The sequence below is a fragment of the Gopherus flavomarginatus genome, chromosome 6, assembly GCF_025201925.1.
Source record: "Gopherus flavomarginatus isolate rGopFla2 chromosome 6, rGopFla2.mat.asm, whole genome shotgun sequence".
Lineage (NCBI taxonomy): Eukaryota > Metazoa > Chordata > Testudines > Testudinidae > Gopherus > Gopherus flavomarginatus.
In genome coordinates, this window is record NC_066622.1 from 50452575 (window position 1) to 50478653 (window position 26079).

General features: G+C 54.2%; 1 protein-coding gene across 8 annotated transcripts in view; it reads left to right on the forward strand.

The window, feature by feature from the left end:
* Window positions 1-26079, forward strand: part of MST1R (macrophage stimulating 1 receptor) — a 91169-nt gene that overhangs the window by 34230 nt on the left and 30860 nt on the right. For all 8 annotated transcript variants that reach the window (XM_050958634.1, XM_050958628.1, XM_050958627.1 and 5 more), the window contains 3 exons: window positions 20775-20963; window positions 21539-21664; window positions 22084-22254. In XM_050958634.1, the coding sequence (XP_050814591.1) occupies window positions 20871-20963; window positions 21539-21664; window positions 22084-22254 (390 nt within the window). In that variant the 5' untranslated portion in view covers window positions 20775-20870. The remainder of the gene's footprint in view (window positions 1-20774; window positions 20964-21538; window positions 21665-22083; window positions 22255-26079) is intronic.

Here is a 26079-nt window from a genome sequence, read left to right on the forward strand (position 1 = left end):
CTCCCCGCAGCCAGTGAGGTTTGGTTTAATTGCTTTTCTACCTCATGAATTATATATAAGCCCCGATGACACACATTTAACAGCAGCCTCATTACTGCTTGGCAGCACGTGAGTTGATCCAAGTGCCCTGCTCTGTCTTCTGTTTCCGTTCCTTCAAGAGGGTGTGGCCCATGGGGTTAGCAAATAGCACTTCCCCTGCTCAAAGTGCTGTACAAATATGAATGGAGCATCACAAAGTCCTGAGGAAACATTTGCTTCCCCTGTGTTTGCCAGATGGGGAAAGTGAGGCAGAGGGAGGGGACAGGGCAGGTCCAAAGTCCTGCAGAAAAACTGTGGCAGACCCAGCGTGAGAACTTGGGCCTTCCTGACTCCCAGCCCCGTGATCTGCACTTGAGCCTGTGTTTTCTGAGTGATGGGATACAGACAGACACGGTCATTGGCAGCAAGGGAGGGAGAGAGAGGAAAAAGGGCTATGCCAACTTGTTGCTACACTTGTTGCTACACTCAAAGTGCTACACTGGCACTTTGAGCTTCGGCTAGACTCCAAACCTGTGATCTCAGGATTGTAGAAAATGACCATCCACAAAAATTCCCCTTGGCAGCAAGCACTGCTGTGGGCAAAGCTAATCCTGTGCCACACAGCTGTGTTAGTGGGTGTTACCATGCTCCTGGCCACACACTGATATAGCTATGGGGTGTCTTACAGTGCCTGGCACTGTGGGGTTGCCCTTTGGCCGTGCCGCAACAGGCATGAATAATAACAGTGATAACAGGTGGCTAGCAATCTCTGCATAAAGTGGAAGTCTGGTCTGATTTGGCCTTTTCCTATTCTTACTAATCGGCTGCTGTTTGCCATCCTGCCCGCTCCTGGCATTGTGTGGCTGTTTGCTTTTTCTCTTTTCTCTCAGCTTTGTGTTCTTCCTGGAGCAGGACAAGTTGGTGCCCCCTTCCCTGGGGCCCCCAGCTCTAGGAATTGGGAACATGCTGCTTGTTTTGTTTGCAGAGTGCTGCAGGGAGGTGTTTACAACCTGACTTCTGCAGCATCCCATGGCTCAGAGCCTTGGCAGTGCTCATCCAAGGTGGCCAGACCCTCTGTGTGGATACGTTCCTGGGCAGTGTCACGCGAGATGAGGAGCAGGCTCACCTAGGGGAGGTGGGGGGCCAGGGTCCCAGTTCCGGGGCAATTTGCAGTTTAACACTGGGCTGTGTCATGCTGGCAAATGGCAGGAGAACCTGGCACCTTGCAGCGAGGGGGTTTGGAAGCATTGGAGGTTTCTGGTGTGAAATGGGCCCATAGGCTAGTTAGGAACTGATAGTGCGGGCTGTGCAGACTGGCCGACTTAGTTTGCACAAGCAAAACAAACAGCGCTTTGGCAGCTGAAGGAGTGTTGCTGCCTCTGGAATCCTAAGGCTGCCTGCTCCGCTGGATTGTGCAATAATCCTGACTCATTTCCCCTCTCTGTCGCTACATGATTTCTGGCTGCGGGCGGGTTTCTACAACGGCTGGAAGGGGTGCTGGCTGAGCTATCCACCTAGGAAAGCCCCTCACTCCGGCACACAGGAAGCCCATGCATGCTTGGCGGTTAGGAAGAGTAAAGGGCGAGGGCTCGGTAGCAGCTCTGTTTCTGGATCCCAGTCTTGTCCTTCCATCCAGTGGGAGCTCGGTTGTGTCCTGAGCCTGTGTCAAGCCCTCGAGGCAGGTCTAGGGAAGTAGCGTCTGTCACTTCTGAACATGGACTTAGCTACCATTTGAAGCCAGGCGCTGTGCTGAGGAGCAGTGGCTGCGGGGGAGGGGGCAGGGCACTGCAAAGGCCGGGTTTATCTCTCTCATTCAAACCCAACCCGATCCACTCCTAAATAATAGGATGGGACATGCTGGGAGAGACTCGGGCCTGGGCTTGGGGAGCGGGCACAGCATGGCCTGGCTCTAGGCTTGCTCTGTCAGGCTGGGCGGGATGAGTTCTCCACCTGCAGTGGGGAGCCAGCCAAAGGGTGTTACAGGCATTCCTTGGGAACATGCCACCCCAAGGCGTGCAGATGGCCAGTTCTGTCCTTGACTTGTGATGGGACCCTCCTTCCAGTTCCAGCAACTTTGCCTGCTCCTGTCCCCCTCCCCCTCGGCCTTGGATCTAGATGGCGCTGCCTCAGTGGACATCACCTGCTGTAAAGAGGAGGTTGGTGCCTGTCAGCACTGTGTTATTTGAACGAGGAGTCAGTCTGGGCACCTGGGCTCTGGCCAGATGGGCTCAACTGTGTGTCCTTTGCACTGGCAGCTTGGCCAGAGAGCTGCATGTCCAGGGGTCTGGGGGAACAGCCCCATCCTGTGGCTATGGAGGACCGGGGTGGGACGTGTTGTCTCTCCTCTATGCTCAAACCCAGCAGAGCCCTGGTGGGAGTGCTATTCCCTGGGGCTCGAGGTAAGGGCTTGTTCGTAGCGCAGCGCTGTAGGGGGGGTGCCTATGGCGCTGTCCCCCATGTTACCCACCAAATATCCAGGGCACCTCACCTATATCCTACGGAGGGCTCAAGGTGTGACCCAATCAATTTAGGTGCCCCCACCCTTTCCCTTCTGAGGGCTCAGGGTGTAAGGCACTTATCCTTACCCGTGGGGCTCAGGAAGAAACCTCATCAATTTAAGTACCCGCCCTTTCCCTCGAGGCTCAGGGCCTTGTGGGTCTGCGGGACTTTTTCCCAGTGAGAGAGCCTTACACAGCTGTGCTCAAACATCTATTTATTAGCAACACACACAGAATACGTATACCAAGCAAATCTCTTATGCTCAACACTCCCAATATACAGACAAAATTCACTTGATGGCCAGTCAGGATCATCTCATCTGGGGGTTCTGGTGATGTGTCTGCATGTCACAGTTGTGCGGAGTAGTCAGAGTTCCAGCGGCTTGATGTTAAATTCCTGTCGGGAGATGGTTCCCAAAGAGCATTATTTTTTGTTACATTATATAGGTAAAACAAGCTACCTCCTTTAACTCAGTACCTCTAGGTAACAAAATTTAACCAACCGTGCACTGGCACCTCTGTTTTTTCCTCCCTGTTCAACTCTTTATATTTTATCTCTCATGCCCAAATTGTAACTTATGATCTTCTGTGTTTGTGAAGATGGTTAGCATAAATTCACTGGTCAGAGCTTATCGTAGCTATTTTACCAATTCTTGGTGTCTGTTTCCTCCCTAAACTTCCCAGTGCCTGGGTGTCTCTACTTTACAACCCTTGGTGTTATAACTCGTTAGGGGCATTCCTGAGATGGGGTCACCTTAGCAGCAGTGGAGTACTTTTCCCCCTTAATTTTAGTGGTGACATCCCTGAGTTTCACCGAAGGCTGAGTTCAATCTCAGGCCTACACCCAGCTCTCCTACCCACTTTCTCCTGAGAGTGCCACCCCAGATGGAATAGTGACTCCAGACCTTGGGCTGATCTTTGGACCCCCAGCACTCTCTGAGATCCAACCATGCTTCAAGGGGCTGCCTGGGTCTCAAACCCAACCCAAGCTCTGTCCCAGGTCGTGGAGTGGGCAGGGCACCATCAGCGTCACTGTGTCTCTGACCTTGGTTGGAGTAGCAGGGGGTCTGCAGGTCAGGACTGAGCAGCACCGAGCGCAGGAGGCAGGTGGCTCATGTCATCAGCTCGTCAGCATCTTAATCCCTAAATCTCCCTCTCTCTGTTCGGAAACAAGCAGATGACTGAAGAGAGGCAGCGAATTGGTGGGGGGGGCCCAAGTGCCTGTCAAAGAGCTGGGCTGTGTGGAGGGGCTGATGACCAAGGCAAGCCCAGAGCAAGGGGAAAAGCAAGCACCCCAGAGTAGGACACTCAGTTCTCCCCAGTGGCTCCAGCAGGGTCAGTTCCCAGCTGGCCCCTTGCTGCGTTTCTGGCTTGGCCTGGATTTTCACATTCCCCAGCTGGGTTTTCAGTTCAGCTTCTGCTAAGGCCTGAGGGGAAAATTGATTCCCTAGTGGGGGTGCAAGGAGGGGTCCAGGCCTGTGACTCAGAGAGAGAAGCTGTCTCCTGTCCAGTGCAGGATGAACAGGAATTGCTAGGGCTCTGCCAGTCATGCCCATGGAGCAGGGCTGGTGCAAGGATGTTTCACGCCCTAGGCGAATCTTCCACCTTGCGCCCTCCCACGTCCCTGAGCCTCCGCCCTGAGGCGCCCCCCACCCGGCAGCTTCCCTGGTGTCCTCCGCCCTGAGGTACCCCCCCAGCCCCAGCTCAACCCTGCTCTGTCTCCACCCCAAGCACTGCTTCACTTCTCCCGCCTCCCAGGCTTGTGGCGCCAATCAGCTTAGGTGCTGCAAGCCTGGGAGACAGGAGAAGTGAAGCAGCCACGGCGTGCTTGGGGAGGAGGCAGGGCAGGGGTGAGCTGGGGCAGGGAGTTCCCCAGCTCCCTCCGCCTAAATGCCGGCGGCGACCGGGGCGGCCGAAGATCCAGCCGCTGCGGTTGCTGCCGAAAAAAATGCCACCTCCCCAAATCCTAGTGGCCTAGGCGACCGCCTAGGTCGCACCGGCCACGCCAAGACTCCCTGGCTGCTGGCCGTGGGGGAAGGTAACGTGCTGGGTGCGGCCAGGTTTCAGCGGATGGCACACATGTATAGGACGGGGAGGGAGCAGTGCGCATGGCCGCTCCCTACCCATGCAATCCCTCTCTGGCCTGGCTGCACTTGCACTTCTTGTCGGTACCGCCTGGCATTGAAATGCTCTGTTGCTGCAGCACTGGGGGCATCGGCACGGTCCTTGCAGACTGGTGGCAGTATCCTAAGCTGCTCGGACAGCGAGCTGGGGGGTACGAAAACCCAGAATTGAGCCAGTACCGAGCTCCAGAGAGCAGCGACAGAACAGGCATGGAGGGAGGCTGGATGCCTATGACTCACCTGCTGCAGATGCAGACAGGGTGTGTAACCTGCTGCATGTTTTCTGTCTCCGATTAGCTCTCACCTCTGCACCTGGGAACTGCCCCATCTGGGTGTTCTTATGGTGGGCCTCTCAGCAGGTGCACCGGGCACATTTGGCACAGTTTGTCGCGGGGGATTTGTAACCTCGTGTTTGGTGCATTGGCCTTGTTAAGTCAGGGGCAACAGTTCTAGGTCTGGGGCTCTCCTAGCTGTAGGCTGAGTGCACACGGGTACGAGAGGTTCTTCTGATTTAGGGTTCCACTTGCGGCTGCTAATTGCCTTGTATTCTGACCCACTTCTCTGGATCCTCAGAGAGCTCGTTTTTCAACAGAACTTGGTGTCCTGGAGATGGGGTTCAAATACCCTGGTGTCCTGGCCACTGCAAGGCCAAACCTCTGCTGGGTGCAGCATAACCACATTCTGCAATCAGGGTCTCAGAGACCTTCTTGTGCCTGGGGTCTTGGGCAGCAGCGGAATTGGGGCTGCAGAGAGGTCTGGGGAAGGGAGCAGCCGCAGGTGGCCCTGGAGACTGTGTTTGTAGGTACAGAAATACGAGGGGAATTAGTACCAGCTTTTCTAGGGAGATACAGCCAGGGAGGGCGAGCCCTGAGTTTCACCCTGCCGTGCCCCAGCCCTGTGGGTGTGTCTCAGCTAGTCTGCACCCGTGCTCTCCTGGAGCTATGCTGAAGTATCTGGCCTGTGCTAGCATTCATCTAACCGGCTGCAGCTCCAGTTGGGTGGGCGTGTCCCATGCTCCTTTCCCTGCCCAGCTGCTCCTAAGCAATGGAAGGAACAACTGCCCAGGGGCTGGTTAAAGTTAATATTTAATAGGAGAGCTGAGAAACCTGCCCAGTGCTGGTCCCCTATGGATGCAATCCCAGAGCCTCATTGGGGTGAGGCCTGGGATGGGAAGTCTCTGGAACCCCAGGATATTCTCCATAGGGCAGTATGTTTTCTGCTGAGCGCACCAGGCAGCAAGTGCCTTGCACAAGTCGAGGGCCCAATTCAATGGGGTTTCAGCCCCTCTGACTTTTTTGGCAGTCTGATAGAAACAAAGTGTGCCATCCGCTGAAACCTGATTAACTCTCACACTGAGGATGTCTCTACGCTGGCACTGGAGGTGGGATTTCCAGCCCGAGGAGACAGACTCTGCTGGTTCTGATTGAGCTAGTGGGCTAAAAACAGCAGTGTAGTTGCTGCAGCATGGGCAGTGGGACAGGCCACCCTCTCGAGTGTGTATCTAGGGTCTCGGATGAGATCATACCGGAGTGTCCAGCCCAATGCTCTCACTGCTGTGACAATGCTGCTGTTTTTAGCATGCTTTGCTCGACCAGATGCCAGGGCTGGTGTGAGCAGCTGGCACTATGCTTCCCAGTTGCAGAGCCAGTGCATGGCTTGTTTCTGACCCACCAGGAGGGGAAAGCAAGGAGTCAGGTTCCAGGGAGTGAGTGTCCCCTCCCCCCCCAGAGGAGGCTGCCCCAGCATTGCCTCTGACCATGTCCAGTATGGTGGTTCTCCTGGAGTGATACCTGCTTGCTGACAGGGAGACAACATAGGCCAGTTCTGATCTCATGTGTGCACACAGAGCAGGCACACTGCTCTGGCAGGATCCAGGCCAGCTCCCCCGTTCCTGTTCCCTGGTGCTAGGCGCTTCTTGGCACCCTTTCTCTCCCCTACAGACTTCCTAACTCTCTCCAGGTTCCTCCCTAGGCATGGTGCTGCTCTGCTCCCCCACCTCGAGCTGATACCCATGTCTGGCATGGTGCCAGGGTGGCTCGGGGAGCTCAGTCTATCCAGCAGCGATCCGGCTTGCTAAGTGACAGGAGACCCTTTTGGAGTCACCGGGCTATCACCGTGTGAATGGCTTTGTTCTCATTGGAGCCCCAGGAGGAAACGTTCAGTGGTGTCAGGTGACCGGTCAGTCTCTGGGCTTGGGAAGGCAAGTAGGGGTGTTGGGGCGGGAGGTGGTGTGTGCAAGCTACTCTGCTGGATTCTAGGCCAAGCCCCATCACCGATTTGCTTCCAGGGCCCAAGGCAGTGGAGAGGCTTCCATGTGGGCGTGGGACACTGCCAGGGGGTTTGTGCACATTCCCCAGGCCTGCCAGAGAAGAAAGGTGAGGCCTGAGTCACCCCGCAGCTGACTGTGCCAGATTTAAAGGCACAGGATCCTGTTCTCAGCTGTGGAGCTGCTGGGTCAGGAGCTATGTGGTGCTGTCGGTCTCACACTCCGAGCAGCCTGATACAGGTCACCTTGGCTGGTCTTTAGCTCAGGGCTGGGCGGTGTCTCTGTGGAAGCTGGTATGGTGCCAGCCCCAAGGGTTGTGTGTCATGGCTGGTCTGAGGGGTTGCTGTGGTTTCCATGTGCGTTCCTGGGACTGATCCTTGTCATGCTTGGGAGCTTGTATTGGGGCAGGCAGCACGGGACGGACATGGCTCTGCAACCGGTGCTCAGAGCCAGGGCTGGCAGCAGGGGAGGGATGTGGTTCTGCGACCCCAGTGCTCAGAGCCGGGGCTGGCAATGGCAGCAGGGGAGAGATGTGGCTCTGCGACCGCAGTGCTCAGAGCCAGGGCTGGCAATCTGGCCTATTGGGGAAGGCTGCTCAGCATTTCCTCTTATAAGACTCCATTGTCAGTTACTTATAACTTTGCCAAATTCAAACCATTTGGGCTTAAATTTTCCGTGCCCCGTGTCTTCCGCAGCCTGAATTTTGTTGAGAATTTCCAGCCAAAATGGTCAAGCTGTTTCCAAGAATGAGGCTGGGGAAATATATGCTGTGTTGTCCAGGCGCAGTGGAGTGGCATTTAAAGAGGGTCAGGACCTGCCCCCCTTCCCCCCCCGGGAGAAACTGGACTATCCAGGGCCTCCCCTTCCACTGGAGGGACCAGGCCTCTTCCCTCACTGTCTATGGCCATTGCGCCCTGGGCCTTCTCCCCATAGGGCTTGTCTGCACTCTGCCATGGAGCAGTTTGTGGGGGTTGTGAATTGTCTATTAACACATCAGGGTCTCCACGGGACAGTTAGTACTCTGCAGCTCACCTCCCTCCCTCGGTAGATGGATCCGTGGTGTGTCTCCCAGAAATCTGCAGCTGGCTAGTTTGCCTGTAAGTGGAGCAGTCCCTGTTTCCATGTGGTTGGGTCGAGGTTTTGCATGTGATCTTTTGCATGGCCAGCTCTAGCGGCCCCATGCTTTGGAGCAGGGACGTGACACGGGGTCACCCCAGTGTCAGGTGGGTGCCTTGTGTTGTCCCTAGGAAAATCCTCCCACGCTTGGCTAAGTTCAAAGAGTTTTAACATTACAGTTCACACTGTGAAGACTTCCACAATGGTGGCCGGAGATTGTCCCTCACTGAGCATGCTCCATTGCCCCAGAGCTCCCAGTGCTGACCAGTCTGCGCAGCCACCTTCCTACTGAACACCTGATGCTCCAGCCTAGGATAGAGGGGGTGGGCAGAGCAGAGCTCATAGACTCATAGACTTTAAGGTCAGAAGGGACCAATGTGATCCTCTAGTCTGACCTCCTGCACAAAGCAGGCCACAGAACCCTACCCCTCCACTTCTATAACAAACCCCTAACCTATGTCCGAGTTATTGAAGTCTCCAAATTGTGGTTTGAAGACCTCAAGCTGCAGAGAATCCACCAGCAAGTGACCTGTGCCCCATGCTGCAGAGGAAGGCGAAAAACCTCCAGGGCCTCTGCCAATCTGCCCCAGAGGAAAATTCCTTCCCGACCCCAAATATGGCGATCGGCTAAACCCTGAGCATGTGGGCAAGACTCACCAGCCAGCACTCAGGAAAGAATTCTCTGCAGTAACTCAGATCCCATCCCATCACAGAACACTGGGCATACTTATCTGCTGATATCAAAGATCAATTGCCAAAATTAAGCTATCCCATCATACTATCCCTTCCATAAACATATCAAGCTTAGTCTTAAAGCCAGATATGTCTTTTGCCCCCACTACTCCCCTTGGAAGGCTGTTCCAGAACTTCACTCCTCTAGTGGTTAGAAACCTTTGTCTAATTTCAAGTCTCAACTTCCTAGTATCCAGTTTATACCCATTTGTTCTTGTGTCTACATTGGTACTAAGCTTAAATAATTCCTCTCCCTCACTAATATTAATCCCTCTGATATATTTATAGAGAGCAAGCATATCCCCCCTCAGCCTTCTTTTGGCTAGACTAAACAAGCCAAGCTCTTTGAGTCTCCTTTCATATGACAGGTTTTCCATTCCTTGGATCATCCTAGTAGCCCGTCTCTGAACCTGTTCCAGTTTGAATTCATCCTTCTTAAACATGGGAGACCAGAACTGCACACAGTATTCCAGGTGAGGTCTCACCAGTGCCTTATATAACGGTACTAACACCTCCTTATCTTTGCTGGAAATACCTCACCTGATGCATCCTAAAACTGCATTAGCTTTTTTAACGGCCATATCACATTGGCGGCTCATAGTCATCTGCGATCAACCAATACTCCAAGGTCCTTCTCCTCCTCTGTTGCTTCCAACTAATGCGTCCCCAATGTATATCTAAAATTCTTATTATTAATCCCTAAGTGCATGACCTTGCACTTGTCACTATTAAATTTCATCCTATTACTATTACTCCAGTTTACAAGGTCATCCAGATCTTCTTGTATGATATCCCGGTCCTTCTCTGTGTTAGCAATACCCCCCAGCTTTGTGTCATCCGCAAACTTTATTAGCACATTCCCGCTTTTGATGCCAAGGTCAGTAATAAAAAGGTTAAATAAGATTGGTCCCAAAACCGATCCTTGAGGAACTCCACTAGTAACCTCCTTCCAGCCTGACAGTTCACCCTTCAGTACGACCCATTGTAGTCTCCCCTTTAACCAGTTCCTTATCCACCTTTCAATTTTCATATTGATTCCCATCTTTTCCAATTTAGCTAATAATTCCCCATGTGGAACCGTGTCAAATGCCTTACTGAAATTGAGGTAAATTAGGTCTACTGCATTTCCTTTGTCTAAATAATCTGTCACCTTCTCAAAGAAGGAGATCAGGTTGGTTTGGCACGATCTACCCTTAGTAAAACCATATTGTAATTTGTCCCAATTACCATTGACCTCAATGTCCTTAACTACTTTCTCCTTCAAAATTTTTTCCAAGACCTTACATACTACAGATGTCAAACTAACAGACCTATAGTTACTCGGATCACTTTTTTTCCCTTTCTTAAAGATAGGAACTACGTTAGCAATTCTCCAGTTGTACGGTACAACCCCTGAGTTTACCGATTCATTAAAAATTCTCGCTAATGGGCTTGAGTTTCATGCACCAGTTCCTTTAATATTCTCGGATGAAGATTGTCTGGGCCCTCCGATTTTGTCCCATTAAGCTGTTCAAGTTTGGCTTCTACCTCAGATGTGGTAATATCCACCTCCATATCCTCATTCCCTTTTGTCATCCTTCCATTATCCCTAAGCTCCTCATTAACCTTATTAAAGACTGAGGCAAAGTACTTATTTAGATATTGGGCCATGCCTAGGTTATCCTTAACCTCCTTTCCATCCTCAGTGTTTAGCGGTCCCACTTCTTCTTTCTTTGTTTTCTTCTTATTTATATGGCTATAGAACCTTTTACTATTGGTTTTAATTCCCTTTGCAAGGTCCAACTCTACTTGGCTTTTAGCCTTTCTCACTTTATCCCTACATGTTCTGACCTCAGTAAGGTAGCTTTCCTTGCTAATCCCACCCTTCTTCCACTCCTTGTAGGCGTTCTGCTTTTTCTTAATCACCTCTCTGAGATGCTTGCTCATCCAGCTTGGTCTACAACTCCTGCCTATGTTTTTTTCCTTCTTGGGATGCAGGCTTCTGATAGTTTCTGCAGCTGCGACTTAAAGTAATTCCAGGCCTCCTCCGCATTTTGACCCACAAGTTCTTCAGTCCATTCCACTTCCCTAACTAATTTCCTTAATTCTTTAAAGTTAGCCCTTTTGAAGTAAAAAACCCTAGTCCCAGATCTATTTTTGTTTATCCTTCCATCTAGTTTGAACTGAATTAGCTCATGATCACTCGAACCAAGGTTGTCCCCTACAACCATTTCTTCTATGAGGTCCTCACTACTCACCAAAACCAAATCTAAAATGGCATCCCCTCTTGTTGGTTCTTCAACTACTTGGTGAAGAAATCCATCTGCTATCACATCCAGAAAAATCTGAGCCCTATTATTCTTGCTAGCACTTATCCTCCAGTCTATATCTGGGAAGTTAAAGTCTCCCATGATCACACATTTCCCATTAGTGTTTACTTCATTAAAAATATTAAAGAGGTCTCTATCCATATCCAAATCAGATCCCGGCAGTCTGTAGCACACCCCAAGCACTATCTCAGGGGAGGCTCTGGTAGCTTTCTTTCCCAGCTTTCTTTGCCCAGACAGACTCTGTCTTGTCCATTCCATCACTTCTTATTTCTTTACAGTTAACCTCCTCATTGATGTACAATGCTACTCCACCATTTTTGCCTTTATTTCTGTCTTTCCTAAACAGCACATAGCCTTCAATACCTGTACTCCAGTCATGACTACTATTCCACCATGTTTCTGTTATCCCTATAATATCCGGTTTCACTTCCTGCACCAGTAGCTATAGTTCCTCCATTTTGTTCCCTAGACTCCTCGCATTAGTGTACAGACATCTTAATTTCCTGGCTCCAGCTGGGCATGGGGACTGAGGGCAGGAGTTGGGCTCTTGTGTGCTCTCTGAGCCCCGCTGCTGGCAGCCAGGCCCTGGGGAGCAGGAACAGGGGTGCCCAGAGAATTCAGGGGGCCTGGGGTCTTCGGCAGTGGTGGTCCCCCACCGTCAAATTGCCACCGGAGACCCGGCACTTCGGCGGCAGGTCCCGGGGCGGAAGGACCCCCCGCCGCTGAAATGCCACTGAAGACCCAGAGCGGAAGAAGCTCCGGGGGCCTGGGCCCCGCAAGAGTTTTCCAGGGCCCCCAGAGCGAGTGAAGGACCCTGCTCCAGGGCCCTCAAAAAACTCTCGTGGGGGCCCCTGCGGGGCCCAGGGCAAATTGCCGCGCTTGCCTCCCACCTTTGGGCGGTCCTGAGCAGGAAGCTGAGTTGAATGCAGAGGGGAAAGAGCCAGTCCTGGGAGGCAGGGGAAGGAGTAAACTGGGACCAGGAGTCTGAGACGGGGGTTGGGAGACCGGGCCTGGAAAGTGTGTGGGGGAGGCTGAGACTGCTTCGGCAAGGAAATGGGGACTGAGAGCCACTGAGGGAGGCATTCAGGTCGGAGGAGGGGCTGGGGGATTGGGGCTGGTTGGACAAGGAGAATGTGGGGGGATGGAGACAGATCTGATGAGGAGCTAGGTACAGGAGGAGAACTGTGACTGGGTAGGCCAAGAGACTGGGCAATGGGGCTGGCAGGGGGATTCAGTCGAGACAGGCTAGCTGAGGAGCGTGGGAGGGAGTCTAGGGCACCATCCTTGGGGGTAGGAGAGAGAGAGAGACAGATTGGACGAGTAGCTGGAGGAGGGACTGGGACAGGCTAGGCAAGGAGATAGGGACTGGTATGAGAAGCCTGAGGACTGGAGAAGGCCTGAATAGGCAACGAGCCCAGGTGGGGAAGAGACAGGACTGGGACAGGTTGGAGGGGATGGGACAGCTTGGGAAAAATGGCAGAAGAGTCTGGGCTCCTCTTCAGGCCCCGGAATGGAAGCAGAGATCCCTGCATTTCACTGTTCCTGTACCACCAGCAGCTAACTGGGAGCCCCCAGCAAAGCGTGCGCCTCATCCCCCTGGCCCAGGAGAGGATGACAACCTACTACTGATGTGGATTGCTTCAGGGGCAGAGGTCTGTGCAGTGCATCTAACAGTCCCAACCGTGCTGGTGACCCGACTGGGGCTCAGTATGATGCCACAAGATGGCATTTCTGGGTTTGCAGTTTGCTTTTTGAAAGCCTTTGGCCCCTTGTGTGTGTGTGTGTGTGTTAGGGCACAGCCACGACATGCTCGCCCATGGTGAAGTCAGACAGCGGTCCTGTAATTAAAACTGCACTGTAATGCAGTCACCCCAGGGGCAGAATTCAAACTGCACGTGTGCCCTTTAATCTCCTGTTTCCTAATGTCTGAGGGGGGCTGTGTCACCTCCCTGGTGTTCCTGTGCCATGGTTTGTCGTGTGCCACACTGTGAAGATGGGAAGTGCAGGCAACTGGAGCCCCGTTGGGAGCCCCTCCTACAGCCTCACTCTTCGTGCTCCCCCTCAGTGGGACTCTGTGTCTGCCAGTAGCAGAGCACAGCTGGATTTTGTCTAAGCAGAGGCAGCTGTGCAGGGGGAAGCGCCCAGTCACCTGATCCCTGTGCTGGAAGAACCAGAGGCTGTTAACTTCAGCCCCTGGAGACTGTGAAATGCTGCGGGTGGAAGGGGCGTGGAGGGGGGCAGTGAGACGAGTCAGAGGCTGTCTGGGATGGGGCGCAGCAGGGCAACCCTTTGCCCTGTGACTGGCTTTGCTTGTGCATAGCCTGTAGCTCCATTCTGGGTAGAGGAGAGGGGTGGGCCAGAGGGTGTCTGTGGCCACACAGCTACAACACTGCATCTGTGCCCTGGTAGAGCTGCAGCCTAGACACTTCCTGTGCCAGCTAAGGGGTTTTCCCATGGCTGGAGTGAATCCAGCTCTCTGAGAGGCAGTAGCTAGGTAAAGGGAGAATTCTGTCAGCCTAGCTGTCTGCATTAGGGGTTAGGCCAGCATAACTACAGTGCTTGGGGTGACGTTTTCCCAGCCAAGTGATGTCGGATTTTTAAGTGTAGCCCAGACTGAGGCTGTGTACCGAGCCCTGATCTCAGCTGGATCCCTTGCCCCTCCCTGGTTTCATCTCCTGGGAGTTCTGCCCTGGAGGAATGGGAACCCACCACTTTCCTGGGAGTGTGATGGAAAATCCTCTCTCCACAGAGGCTGCTGTGGCTTTTTGATCCAGCTTCGTCTCCATCCTTCCACTACTGTGTGTCACGGGGTCAGGCCAAGCCCCTTGCCTTTGGGAGTGGGAAGGACCTGAGTCTTTATTCTTGGGAAACGGATAAGGAGCCTGGCATGAGCTCATGCTCTATTGACAGTTGGACGCCCTCTTCTTCTGCAGCAGCTGCCTGGAGCTGTGCGAGTCCCAAAGGCAGGGAAATTGGGCTGCCTGCTCCAGCTGGGTCCAGGGCCGGTGCAAGAATGTTTCATGCCCTAAGCGAGACTTGCACCTTGCGCCCTCCCCCCTGTGCCCCTGCCCAGAGTTGTCCCCTTGCAGCAGCTCTCCCTCTCCACCCTGAGGCGCCTCCCTTGTGGCAACTCCCCACCCTCCACCCTGAGGCACCCCCCCACCCCAGCTCACCCCTGCTCTGTGTGCGAGCACCCTGAGCACACCGTCGCTGCTTCACTTCTCCTGCCTCCCAGGCTTGCGGCGCCTAAGCTGATTGGGAGGCGAGAGAAGTGAAGCAGCCACAGCATGCTCGGGGAGGAGCAGGGCCGTCCTTAGGATTTATGGTGCCCTAGATGGGATTATTAAACTGGTGCCCCTGTGCCTGTCTTGATCTTAGCAACACAAACATAAGCTTACACTATTGGAAAACTTGCCACATGCATGTTACTAAAACCAGTTTAACTTTATTAAGCATATTGTAATGCTGATGGACTAGCACTAAAGAGGTAGCACTATAGAAAAAATTCTGATTTGACAGACTGATGCAAATAATATAATTTTTTTAATTTGTCAACATTTTATTGGAAATTTATATGAAGAAGTATTGAAACAAGGATTTGTTTTTAATTAAAAGCAATCTTTCTGGCTTTTTTGGCTGCAAAATCAGTAATAATGTCATCTATGACAAAGACAAAGTGATGTCTTGTTTGATTGCAAGAACAGCAAGACCAGTCAAGTGTTCCTGACTTCTTGTAGAGCGGAGATAGTTTTTAAGGAGCTTTAGTTTTGAGAAACTCTGTTCTCCTGATGCTACTGTTACAGGAATTGTCAGTAGAATACAAGTGGCAATATACACATTAGGATATATGTCAACAAGTTTGCTGGTATGAGTAAACTGTACAATGTCCATCATCGATTTTCCATGTGGCAACATTGATGACAGTGTACTCAATTCTTCATACAGTTCAAGTCCATTTAAATCAAAACGATCGCCGTGCTTCAGGAGGCTCTCTAGGTCAGGGGTCCCCAACGCGGTGCCCAAGGGTGCCATGGCGCCCACAGGGGCCTCTCAGTGCGCCTGCGTACTGGCCGGCGGACAAGCATCTGTCAAAATGCCACTGAAATTCAGCAGCATTTCGGCAGCGATGCCTCTGGATGACACTGCTTACCACCGATAAGCATCATCATCCAGAGGTGTTGCCGCTGAAATGCTGCCGAATTTTGGCAGATGCTCATTCATGGCCAAGGTCCTTCGTCTGGTGACTGCCAGACGAAAAAGGTTGGGGACCACTGCTCTAGGTTCTTGCATTTTGTCATTAGTTGCTCTTGTTTTCCTATTTCATTGAATTTAGTCCTGCTCAGCCCACCTACCAGCTGACTGAATGGAACCCCAGGCCGACAGTGGGTTGAGTAGCTCAGCCAGGGTATCAGCTGCTGGCCTGCTCAGCCTGCTGCCAGCCTGGGGTTCCTGGGGGTTCCCAGGCCAGCAGTGGGGGCTGAGTGGGGTCGGTGGCCGGGACCCCGGCTGGCAATGGGGCAGCGGCGGGCTGAGCGGCTGAGCCCATGGCCACATGCCATCAAAAATCAGCTCGCGTGCCACCTTTGGCACATGTGCCGTAGGTTGCCGACCCCTGCTCTATACACTAGTAGAGAGATGAGCATATTACAGTTGTTGGAGGGCTCTATTTAGCAGTAACAGGGCTATAGGAAAGTCAATCAACTTTTTTTTTTTTTTTTTTTTGAAACTGGCCCACTCCCTTCCCCATACCAAACTTGTCACAAATAATTGTCAACAACTTAATTTTCTGTTTTTGGCTAAGATACTGATTTTTTTTAAAAAAAATATTGAAATTGAATTCAGGATTGTTAGCAAGCATTTTTGGCAAACAAAGTTGTTAAATGACAATCTAAATGGCAACACAGTACTGCTTTCATGCTTGGCTCACCCCCCAGCCCGCTGGTCCAACAGCTGCAGTAGAGGAGGAGATAGGTGGAAAACTGCAGGACCCCAAAGTCCACCTCTTGGGGTGCAGAGTGTCAACAGCAGCAGCAAACCCTCAGGTCCGATCACACGCCAATGGGCACCACCGCCTGCCCAACGGATCATGGTGAAGTTAGCACAGCATCTGATCTCAGGGACGGGGCACCCATGGAGTCACAGCAGCTCATCCTGCCCTGTGCAGCTCCCCCTGGATGAGATGGATCGCTGCCAGCCCAGGTGAGAGATGCGCTCCCCAGCTAGGGTGACTGGATCCAGATGTCCTGATTTTATAGGGCCAGTACCAATATTTGGGGCTTTGTCTTATATAGGTACCATTACCCCTACCTAGGGCGACCAGACAGCAAATGTGAAAAATCGGGACGGGGGTGGGAGGGGAATAGGAGCCTATATAAGAAAAAGACCCAAAAATCAGGACTGTCCCTATAAAATCGGGACATCTGGTCACCCTACAGGTGAGTTCCTTCCCCCACCCCTTCCCAGAGACCCCAGCAGCCAATCCCCTCCCTCAGACTGTGCTGCATTTGGCTCTCTCTAGGACCCAGCAGCCCTGCTCTTACATGCTCTACTGCTTCCCGTCTGTCTGGGCTCCCAGCAGAGCGGTGCCCCCAGACCTAGTGGCGCCCTAGGCGGCTGCCTGTTCTGCCTATGGGTAAGGACAGCCCTGGGGAGGAGGTGGGGCAGGGGTGAACTGGGGTGGGGAGTTCCCCTGCATGCCGCTGCCCCCCTCTTTACTTGCTGCAGGCGGCCCTCCCCACGCTCCCCTGCCCCAGCGCCTGCCGCCTAAATGCTGACTGCAACTAGGGCGGCTGAAGATCCAGCCGCCGCAGTCGCTGCCAAAGAAAATGGTGCCCCCCAAATGCCAGCGCCCTAGGCGACCACCTAATTCGCCTAAATGGTTGCACCGGCCCTGGCTGGGTCGGGTGCTGGTGCACATGGAGGAAGGGGTGGGTGTTATGACTCCAGGCGAGACAGCTAAGCCGTGCATGTGAGAGGCAAACAGATCTTAAGTTAGAAGCTGCCTGTGGATTCAACAGCGGGATAGCAAATGGTACGCAGCCAACGCGAGGCAGGACAGAAACACTGCGTCTTCATCTCCGGGACCTCTGACTGTACCCAGAGGGAGCTTTGCTTCCTGTGACCCCGGTTCTGAAATCCCATCACAGGCTTAATGTGCCACCCTGCTCCGGTTGTAATCTGCACCAGTGTGTTCTGACCTACCTGCTGAGGTAATGCTGGTGCCAGCGGTCCCTCATGCCCCTGGGGTGACTAGCTAGCAAGGCCCTAGCGGTAGCAACCTCATCTCCAGGGATGGCGTGCATCAGATCCCATGGAGCCTCCCTGTGCCAGGCCTATGGATGTGGTTCTGGGCCAGGCAATGGAGATGGATTTCCGAGGGCACTCCTGTGTGGCCTGGAACATTGAGGACATTTGTCCTTCTCCTCCATGTCCATCCTACGCCCTGATCATCAGCTTCCTTTAGGAGCCCTTGGCTCTGGCAGCTCAGGTTCAGTTCACTGGCTGCTGGTCCCAGGGCAGGAGGTCTCCATCCGGCAGTGTGCTTGTCACAAGAGCGACTTGCACATAATGCCTCCAGAGTGCTGAATGGCTTTGGTCTTCTGGGTCCCTGGTGGAGAGAGAGTTGCACCTCAGTGCCCCCCCGCATACAGCGCAGCGCATGTGACTGGACAGTGACTCACCTCTGTGCCGCCTGCTGCACCGGGTAGGTGGCTGGCCTCTCCTTCCGTGCCTTGGCACAGGCATCATCCCTTCTCCATTGTCTTCCCCGCCCACTTCTGGCACTGTTCCACCTTCCATCCATGCCTGTCCTGCTCTGGCTGGGAAGTCACCTGCTCTGTGGATGGCCTTGGGTGGTCAGCCCGGGCATTATCCCTCTGAGCAGCCATACAGAGCATGGGCCGCTGAGCTGTGTGTCTGGCCAGCTGGATCAGGGCCATGTGCTGCAGGGGAAGATGTTTGCAGGAAGCTGCCCTGCAGCTGTGCCACCTCCACTCCTTTGCCTCTCTCACATCTGTTCTGCCTGCCCCTCCCAGGGCAGTCCAACCTCCTCCCCTGCCCCAGGGCTGAGAAACTCTGGGATCAAGGCAGGGAGTTTGCCCATTATCCCAAGAGAGACTTCCCTGCAAGGAAAACAGCTCTAAAATTTCCTGGCAGCTGCCCAGCATTCATCCACATGCTCAGGAGCTGCTGCTTCCCCTGCAGCTGCCGGCAGTATCTGTTCCCTGCAGCATCTCTTGTCTGTGGCTTAACAGCCAGGCCTGCGGCCATGCCTCTCTCGCTGCTGGCAGGGGCGGCTCTAGGCACCAGCAAAGCAAGCAGCTGCTTGGGGCAGCCCATTTGCAGGGGCAGCAGCTGGCAGGGATCCAGCCTGGGAGCTGAGAACCAACAGGGGGCCCTGGGAGCTGTAGTTCCTTGGTTAGCTCCCTGCCTATAGACCCAGCCCTGGAGCAGAGGAAGAACTACATTTCCCAGCATTCCCTTGGCTGCTATCAACAGGAGGGGGAGGGAGTATGGTAGCTGAAACCTCATGCTGCAGGTTACTGTGAATGGAGAGCTGACTGCTGGAGCGGGGTGGCACTGTGAATGGGGAACAAGTGTGCCCAAGGAGTAGAAGGCTTTGCCCCAGATATCCCCTTCAGAAGACTTCCCCAGACTGGATTAGGGATACTGGTGTGAACTCACCTTACAGCCCCCTAAGAAGGAATTGGGTGGACTAAATGGACAGTGCCCCTCTCTATCTGAAGCCTAGCAAGGAGGATATGTGGATCCCACTAGAATTTAAAATGAAAAGTAAGGGAGGGGAGGCTTGCTCTGGACCAGGGCAGGTTTAGATACAGTACCAGGCACTTCGGAGGATTTCCACTTCAGAGCCATGGAAGTAGAAATTGACTTTTCCTTTCCAGACTTAGCTAATATTCAGAAAGGGAATAATAAAGGCACCTCAACTTTTCCTCATTTATGGAGGACAGCCTTATAATATGCACCCAGATATCCTCCAATCACACAAGCTGAAAATTGTTCCACTTTACTGCAATTCTGTAACCATATGGGAACCAATCCTATCTGTGTTCTGTGCACATCCAAATTCCTGCTGAATGACCCACTCTGGGAGCTAGTTACCAGTGACCCAGGGCTGGGGCAGAAGGAGGGTGCAGGTAGGGTGACCAGATGTCCCGGTTTTATAGGGACAGTCCCGATTTTCGGGTCTTTTTCTTATATAGGCACCTATTACCCCCCACCTCCTGTCCCAGTTTTTCACATTTGCTTTATGGTTACCCTAGGTGCAGGAATGTGTGTGTGGAGGGAGCCCAGAGCTGGGGCAGCACGGGATGTGTGTGTGGGGGAGAGCCCAGGGCTGGGATGGTAGGGGGGTGTGAGAGAGCCAGGGCTGGGGCAGAAGGGGGTGTGGGTTGGGGGAGGCCCAGAGCTGCGGCGGCAGGGGGTGCAGGTGGGCAGGGAGAGGCCGGGGCTGGTGCAGTGGGGGACAGTCCTGGGCTGGGGTGGGAGCAGCCAAATTGTTTTTTTGCTTGAGGTGGGAAAAAACCTAGAGCTGGCCCTGGCTTCTGGTGATTCCTAGCTGGCCCGGGCTTCTGCAGTAAGGGGAGCTGGAGATCAGTGGAGTCCCCTTATCCTTGCCTGGCCAGCGCCAAGCCCAAAGGCTACCCACGCCTGCAGGTGCCAAGTTCTGTGTAGCACCATGGGGGATGTTCTGGGCCAATCAGTTACTGAGTTCATTTTGTATTTGTTGATTGCATCAACTTCAGCTTCTGGGCAATGCATCCCGTAGTGCAAGGTGGGATGTATGGGGATGGGGAGGGAGGTTAGGGGGTGTATGAGTGGGTGCTATGGAGTTGGGGGATGTATAGATGGATGCTGGAAGGCTGGATGATACTGGGGTGCAGTGGGTGAATGAGGGCTGGGTGGTACTGGGGAGTTGGGGGCAGGGCCACCCACGGGGGGGGGCAAGTGAGGCAATTTGCCCTGGCTCCTGCATGGGCCCCCACGAGAATATAGTATTCTATAATATTGCAACTGTTTTTTATGGAAGGGGCCCCCAAATTTGCTTTGTTCCAGGACCCCTGAATCCTCTGGGCAGCCCTGGTTGGGGGTATATGGGTGGTACTGGGATGCTGGGGGGTTGAGAGCGTATGGGTGGATGCTGGGGGATTGGGTGGTACTGCGGTTCAGGGGGTGTATGGGTGGGTACTGGGGGGTTGGAGTGTATGGGGTTGGGTGGCACTGGGGAGTTGGGGGTGTATGGGTGGTACTGGGATGCTGGGGGGTTGGAGTATATGGAGGGTTGGGAGACTGGGTGGTATTGAGGAGTTGGCAGTATATGGGTGATACATCCCAACCCCCCAGCATCCCAGTATGGGTGAGTGCTGGGGGCTGGGTGATACTGGGAGGGTGGGGTGTATAGGTGGGAATGTGGAGCTGACTGCTGGTGGTAGCTGGAGGAAGCCGGGCAGGGGGTAGCTGGAAGTGGCTGGGGCCAGCAGTGGATTCCCTGTCCCCTTTCCCCCCAGCTGCTCCCTCCCCACGGGTGGCCAGCACAGGGAGCAGTGAGTAGCAGGGCGGGGGCAGCGCCCCCAGATGCAGTGGGAGCACAGGCAGGTCCATGTGTGACACCAGGCAGCCAGGGGCAGGAGGGGGAGGAAGACAGGGGGGCGGTGGAGGTGCCACAGGGAGCTAACGCTGTGCGATGTCCCAGGTGAACCTCTCGTCTCCGGTGGTGGATACCAGCTGCTGGAACAAGCCCACCCTGGTCATCACAGCCCCCTACAAGGTGGATCTGTTCAATGGGAACATGGTCGGAGTCCTGCTCACCTCCATCTTTGTGATGGCCCAGGGCAATGTGACGGTCGCCCACCTGGGCACGGCAGAGGGGCGCATTATGCAGGTAGGCTCTGCGGTGCCAGGCTACATGGCTGTGTCACATATCCACTCCAGAGGGGCTGCAATGCCAGCCTCTCCAGCAGGGAGCGACACGCCCTGGGATTCTCCAATGGTTTCCAAAGCTCGCGTGGGGCGTCCATCCCGTGGAACTGACACGGCTGGATAAAATGGGTCAAATCATGCCTGGACTTGGGGCTCTGTGACTAGCTGCCAATCACTATGACCTGTGAGGCTGACTGGATTGTGCCCAGTCCAAAGCACCTCCATCCCTTTCCCTGGCGCTGTTGCTGTGTTGCCACTATCGTAGGCTCACCCCCTCTCCCTGTGGCTGGCTGGGCTTGGAGGAGTCAGCTGCCTCCATCCAGCCATGTGGTCAGGCCACTGGCTGGGCCTGAGCAGCATAGGGGGGTCATGCAGACACTGTAGACCCCTCCTTCCCTGGGATTGCAGGGAGCCGAGGCACAGTGCCCCGCACAAGGCAGTGCTACTCTCCTCCCGTGGGGGTCGGCTGGGCCATGTCCCCCAGCTTTCCTTGGGGTCGCTCGCTCTCTGAACATGGCCAACTACTCCCCCCCATAGGTGGTGCTTCAGCGATCCAGCTCCTACACCGTCACCTTGGCCAATTTCTCCCTGGGCAAGGAGCTGCCGGTGCTGCGGGAGGTTGGCCTGCTGCAAGACTCTCTGCTTTTCGCCACTGGAAACAAGGTGAGACAGGCGAGTGTTTGCCCCCAACCTCGCTGGGCTGAGGGCTCCCACTTCGCCCGGGTCAGGAAGCCACTCTGTGCCCTGGCCCCAAATGGGATTGGAGCCCTGGACTGCCTCTGAGTGCTGTGGGGTATAGGCAGGTGGTCTGCATGTTGGGCTGCCGACCCGGCTGTCCTGCCAGCTGGTCTGTCCTGGGGAGATGTGCTGGCTGGGCTGTGGGATTCATCGCAGCCCCTCACTTGTGGCTGGGAGGCAGCAGTGGCTGTACCATGGGGCATTCCAGCTGCAGGAAGGCCATGTCCTGTCCTCCTGGCGCTGAGGGGTGTGTGGAGGTCCCTGTTCAGTGGGTGCTTTGTGGCTGCCCCGAGATCTCCGCGAGCCTCGGCCCCGCACGCTGACATTCTCCCTTTCCCCTGAAGGTGTCTCAAGTCGCCATCATCGGCCCAGGCTGCCGCCACTTCCTGACTTGCCAGCGCTGCCTGCGGGCGGAGCGCTTCATGCGGTGTGGCTGGTGCGGGGGCAAGTGCACTCGGCAGGTGGACTGCGCAGCACTATGGACCGAGAAGAGCTGCCCTCCCATCCTCACTGACGTAGGCACCTGAACTGTCCCCTGCGCTGTCCCTCCTGTTCCTCCTTGTATGCTGTGCTGGCTCTTGTCCTGCCACAGGGCCCACGCTTTGCACTCCGCTTTCTCTGGTGCACCTCGATACGTCCTCCTGCTACATGCAGCCCCTAGGGCCCTGGACCCAAAACACACCCGCTGCCGATCCTACCCTGGAGGGAGTGGTGCTGTCTGGCTGCTGCCCTGACCCAGACTTTCTTTCATGCTCACCCCCAATCCCCTTTCCTAGCTCTGCAGTAACCTGGGCATTTCCCTCCCCCAAGGGGGGCTGGCAGGGGACATGCTGCTGTTGGCTGGGACTGGCTTTGTGCCAGACTGGGGGGAGAGGGCAGGGTTTGTCACCTATCAGAGGAACATGGACATTGTCAGACTGGGTCAGAGCAGAGATCCATCTGGCCCAGCCTCCCAGGGACCAGAGGTGTCAGCCTTCTGCACACAGGTCCCCTCCTGGTCTCTAATAGGTTGACTTAAGCCCTGAGGCAGGAGGTTCAATATCCCTGCCAGATTTGTTATTAATTATGACAGCTCTGGCTATTCTCATTGTCCGTGCCCATGTCCAATCCCTTTTTGCATTGTGTCTGCAGTTTCTGGTGGCCTCTGCAGTTTCTGGTGGCAGAGAGTTCCACAGTCTGCCTGCCTGTTGTGTGCAGAAGTATTGCCTTTTATTGGTTTTAATCTCCCATCTTGTAATGTCCTCTGCCCCATCTTCCCTTCCCTAGATCAGGCAATATTTTATTGCCATTTCTCATGTGCCCTCTCATTCGGGTCTAAGTTAACTGCCCTGTGTCACAGACTCCCAGTACTCGTGCTCTTTCTTCCCTCCTCACAGTCCCTGGGAGGAACTGCCTCCAGTGTGACAGCCCATCTCTGGAGTCTACTCTGTCTCGAGGGTTAAGCCATAGGCCCCTGGAACCGCACCTCTCTGAGCCTTCAGCACGTCTGTCTCTTGCCTTGGGCCCCCTCAGGGAGTCCACTCACTCTGGACTCCCAGCGCCTCCATCCCCAGAGGGAATGATGCAACTCCGATCTCTAGACTGGAGTGACTCTCAGACAGCTTATAACAGGAGGGTTTATTGAGCATCTGAACCCAGCACAGGAAACTCTCTGGGCCCTCAGGCTTGGCCTCCCTCAGCACCGTACATCTAGGTCTCTCCTGCATCCAGGTGGTCTCTGGCTGCTCTCTCTCACTAGTCCAGAAGCCCCCTCCTTCCAGACAGTCATCCTATATCATCTCCTGCAACAGCTCCTCCCCATCCTTTGTCTTCGGTCCCAGCTAAACAGGTCACCTGGGTTCCTCTCTTCCATCCTTTGTTCCCCTCTGGCTGGAACTGGTTGGTCAGATCACCAGGGTCCTTTCTCCTCAGCCCTTTGTCCTCCCACTGGCCAGAACCAGCTGACTGCCAAGCTGGGCTGGGCCTCCTGGTCACCAGGTCACCAGTTGCTAGGGTCCCTATCTCCAAGCAGTTTTATGGGGTCCTCACTGCTAGGCGAGGTTATGCGTGGTCCTCTGCAAAAACAAACTCCCTCTCCCACCATCTCCCTCCTGCAGAGACTCAAACAGGGCAGAGGGGGTGGTTAGCAGGTGCTTCTGAGCGTGCTTGTTAGTTCAGCTTCCCCTCCAACCTTGCCAAAGGCCAGCTCCCTGGCAAGGACTGGTTACACTGAGGGCTCCGCATTGCTGCAGCATGTGAGGATAAGGGCTCTGCTGTGCTGGGTCCTGTACACACCCAGGGTAACAGATAGCTGTCCTGATCAGCTGACAGAGCGGACAGACGCAGGGCAGGGGAAGGCCTCGAACTCACCAGCAAAGTGACCCATGAGATGGCAGCAAGCGGTTTAAAAACATCTCTGTTAACATGGGTGTTACGTTCTCCTCTGGTGTTATCTGGACCAGTGATCTCCTAGGTCACTCCAATCTTTGATTTTGGCAGCCAGCCTTACCTCGCTCTGCTGTGAGAACCCCCACTCCTGGGCTGTTCATCCACAGCCTCTGGCATGTAAGCTGCTCCCAGCTACTTGCAAATGAATGACACTAGCCAATATCTCTGGTCCCAGAAACAACCCTAGGAACCTCTGTTTTGCAGTGTCCAGTTATGGACGCTGGACGCTGCAAGCTTATATAATTTCATCAATTTAAGAAAGAAATTGATATGCACCAGGCTTGTTATCCCAAGGGGAGCCTCTGACACGCTGCAAACCAAATGCACTGCTTCAGGTAGAATAGACAAACAGATTTATTAACTATAAAGGTAGATTAAGTGATTATAAATCAAAGCATAACAAGTCAGATTTGGTCAAATGAAATAAAAGCAAAATGCATTCTAAGCCGCTCCTAACACTTTCAATGTCCTTAAAAACATAGATGCTTCTCACCAGAGGCTGTCTGGTTACTTTTCTGTCAGGCTCTCCCCTTTGATCAGCATTTCAGTTGCTTGGTGGTGGTGGTGTCTGTAGATGAAGGTGGACAAGAGAGGAAGCATGGCAAAATGTCTCTCCCTTTTATCATGTCCTTCCTTTCCTCTTGGCTCCTCCCCATCCCCCTCAAAGTCAGATGAACATTACTTCATCGCAGTCCCAAACTGACCAAAGGAAGGGGGTAACTTCCTCGAGGGTCTAACAGATTCTTTTGTTCCTGCCTAGGCCAGTGTCCTTTGTTCTTGTGAGGCTGGGCTGGGTTTGTCCCATCCATGCCCTGACGAGATGTGAACCACCTCTCTGCTCTTGGAGGGTTTTTGCATGGGCTTGTTCTAAGCCATGAGGATTCATTTTCAGCCTCATAACTATATACATGAAATTATAACCTATAACATTACTGTAACAATTACTATAACATCACTATAACAGCCATGTTCAGTGCATCATGAGCCTTCCGAAGACACCCAACGTGACAAACTTTGCATTGGATACCACACAATCATTTATAAAGATGAACATGGGGGTGTAGGGTGTGCTTCTGAGGTACCGAGCATCACAATGGGGAAATGCCTCCTTTCCCCCTCTTCTGAGCCCCTGCATGGCTGGTCAGATGCTTCCCCGGGGGCACCTTGGCATCACTTGCAGCACTTGCGGGCATCTCCTCATGTCCAGCTGCTAAGTTGCATTAGAAGAAGTTATAAGCTCTAGTACTGGAAGAGGTTATTTCCCAGTATTGCCCTTCCACAGGACTGCTGCCTGCTGGGAAGCTGTCATGGTCCCCCTCAGGGGGTTCTGCCAGGCAGAGAGCTGCCATGGGCCCCCTCAGGGTGTCCTGCTGGGTGGGGAGCTGACACAGGCCCGCTTGGTGTCCTGTGGGGTGGGGAGCTGTCATGGGCCCCCTTGGGTGTGCTGCCAGGTGGGGAGCTTTTACAGGCTCCCTTGGGCATCCTGCTGGGTGGAGAGCTGTCATGGGCTGCCTTGGGCATCCTGCCAGGCGGGGAACTGTCTGTCATGGGCCCCTTGGGAGCGTCCTGCTGGGCTGGGAGCTGTCACAGGTCTCCTCGGAGTGTCCTGCTGGGCGGGGAGCTGTCATGGGCCCCCTCAGGGGTCCTGCCGGGCAGGGAGCTGTCACGGGCCCCCTAGGGACAGCCTACTGCGTGGGGGCCATCACAAGCCCCCTCGGCGCTGGGGAGCTCTTCAACTTGTGCTGTCATAGCTCTTGCCCTGGACTCTGGAGGCTGCTGGTTTAGTCCTTGGGGTGTGAGCCACACTGGGTCCATCACATCAGTGCAGGCTGTGGTGGCTGCGGGGACAACAGGTGGGTTTGGATTAGGGGGAGGGTGGGCATGGCCCCCAACGCCATCTGCTGCTGCCCCCC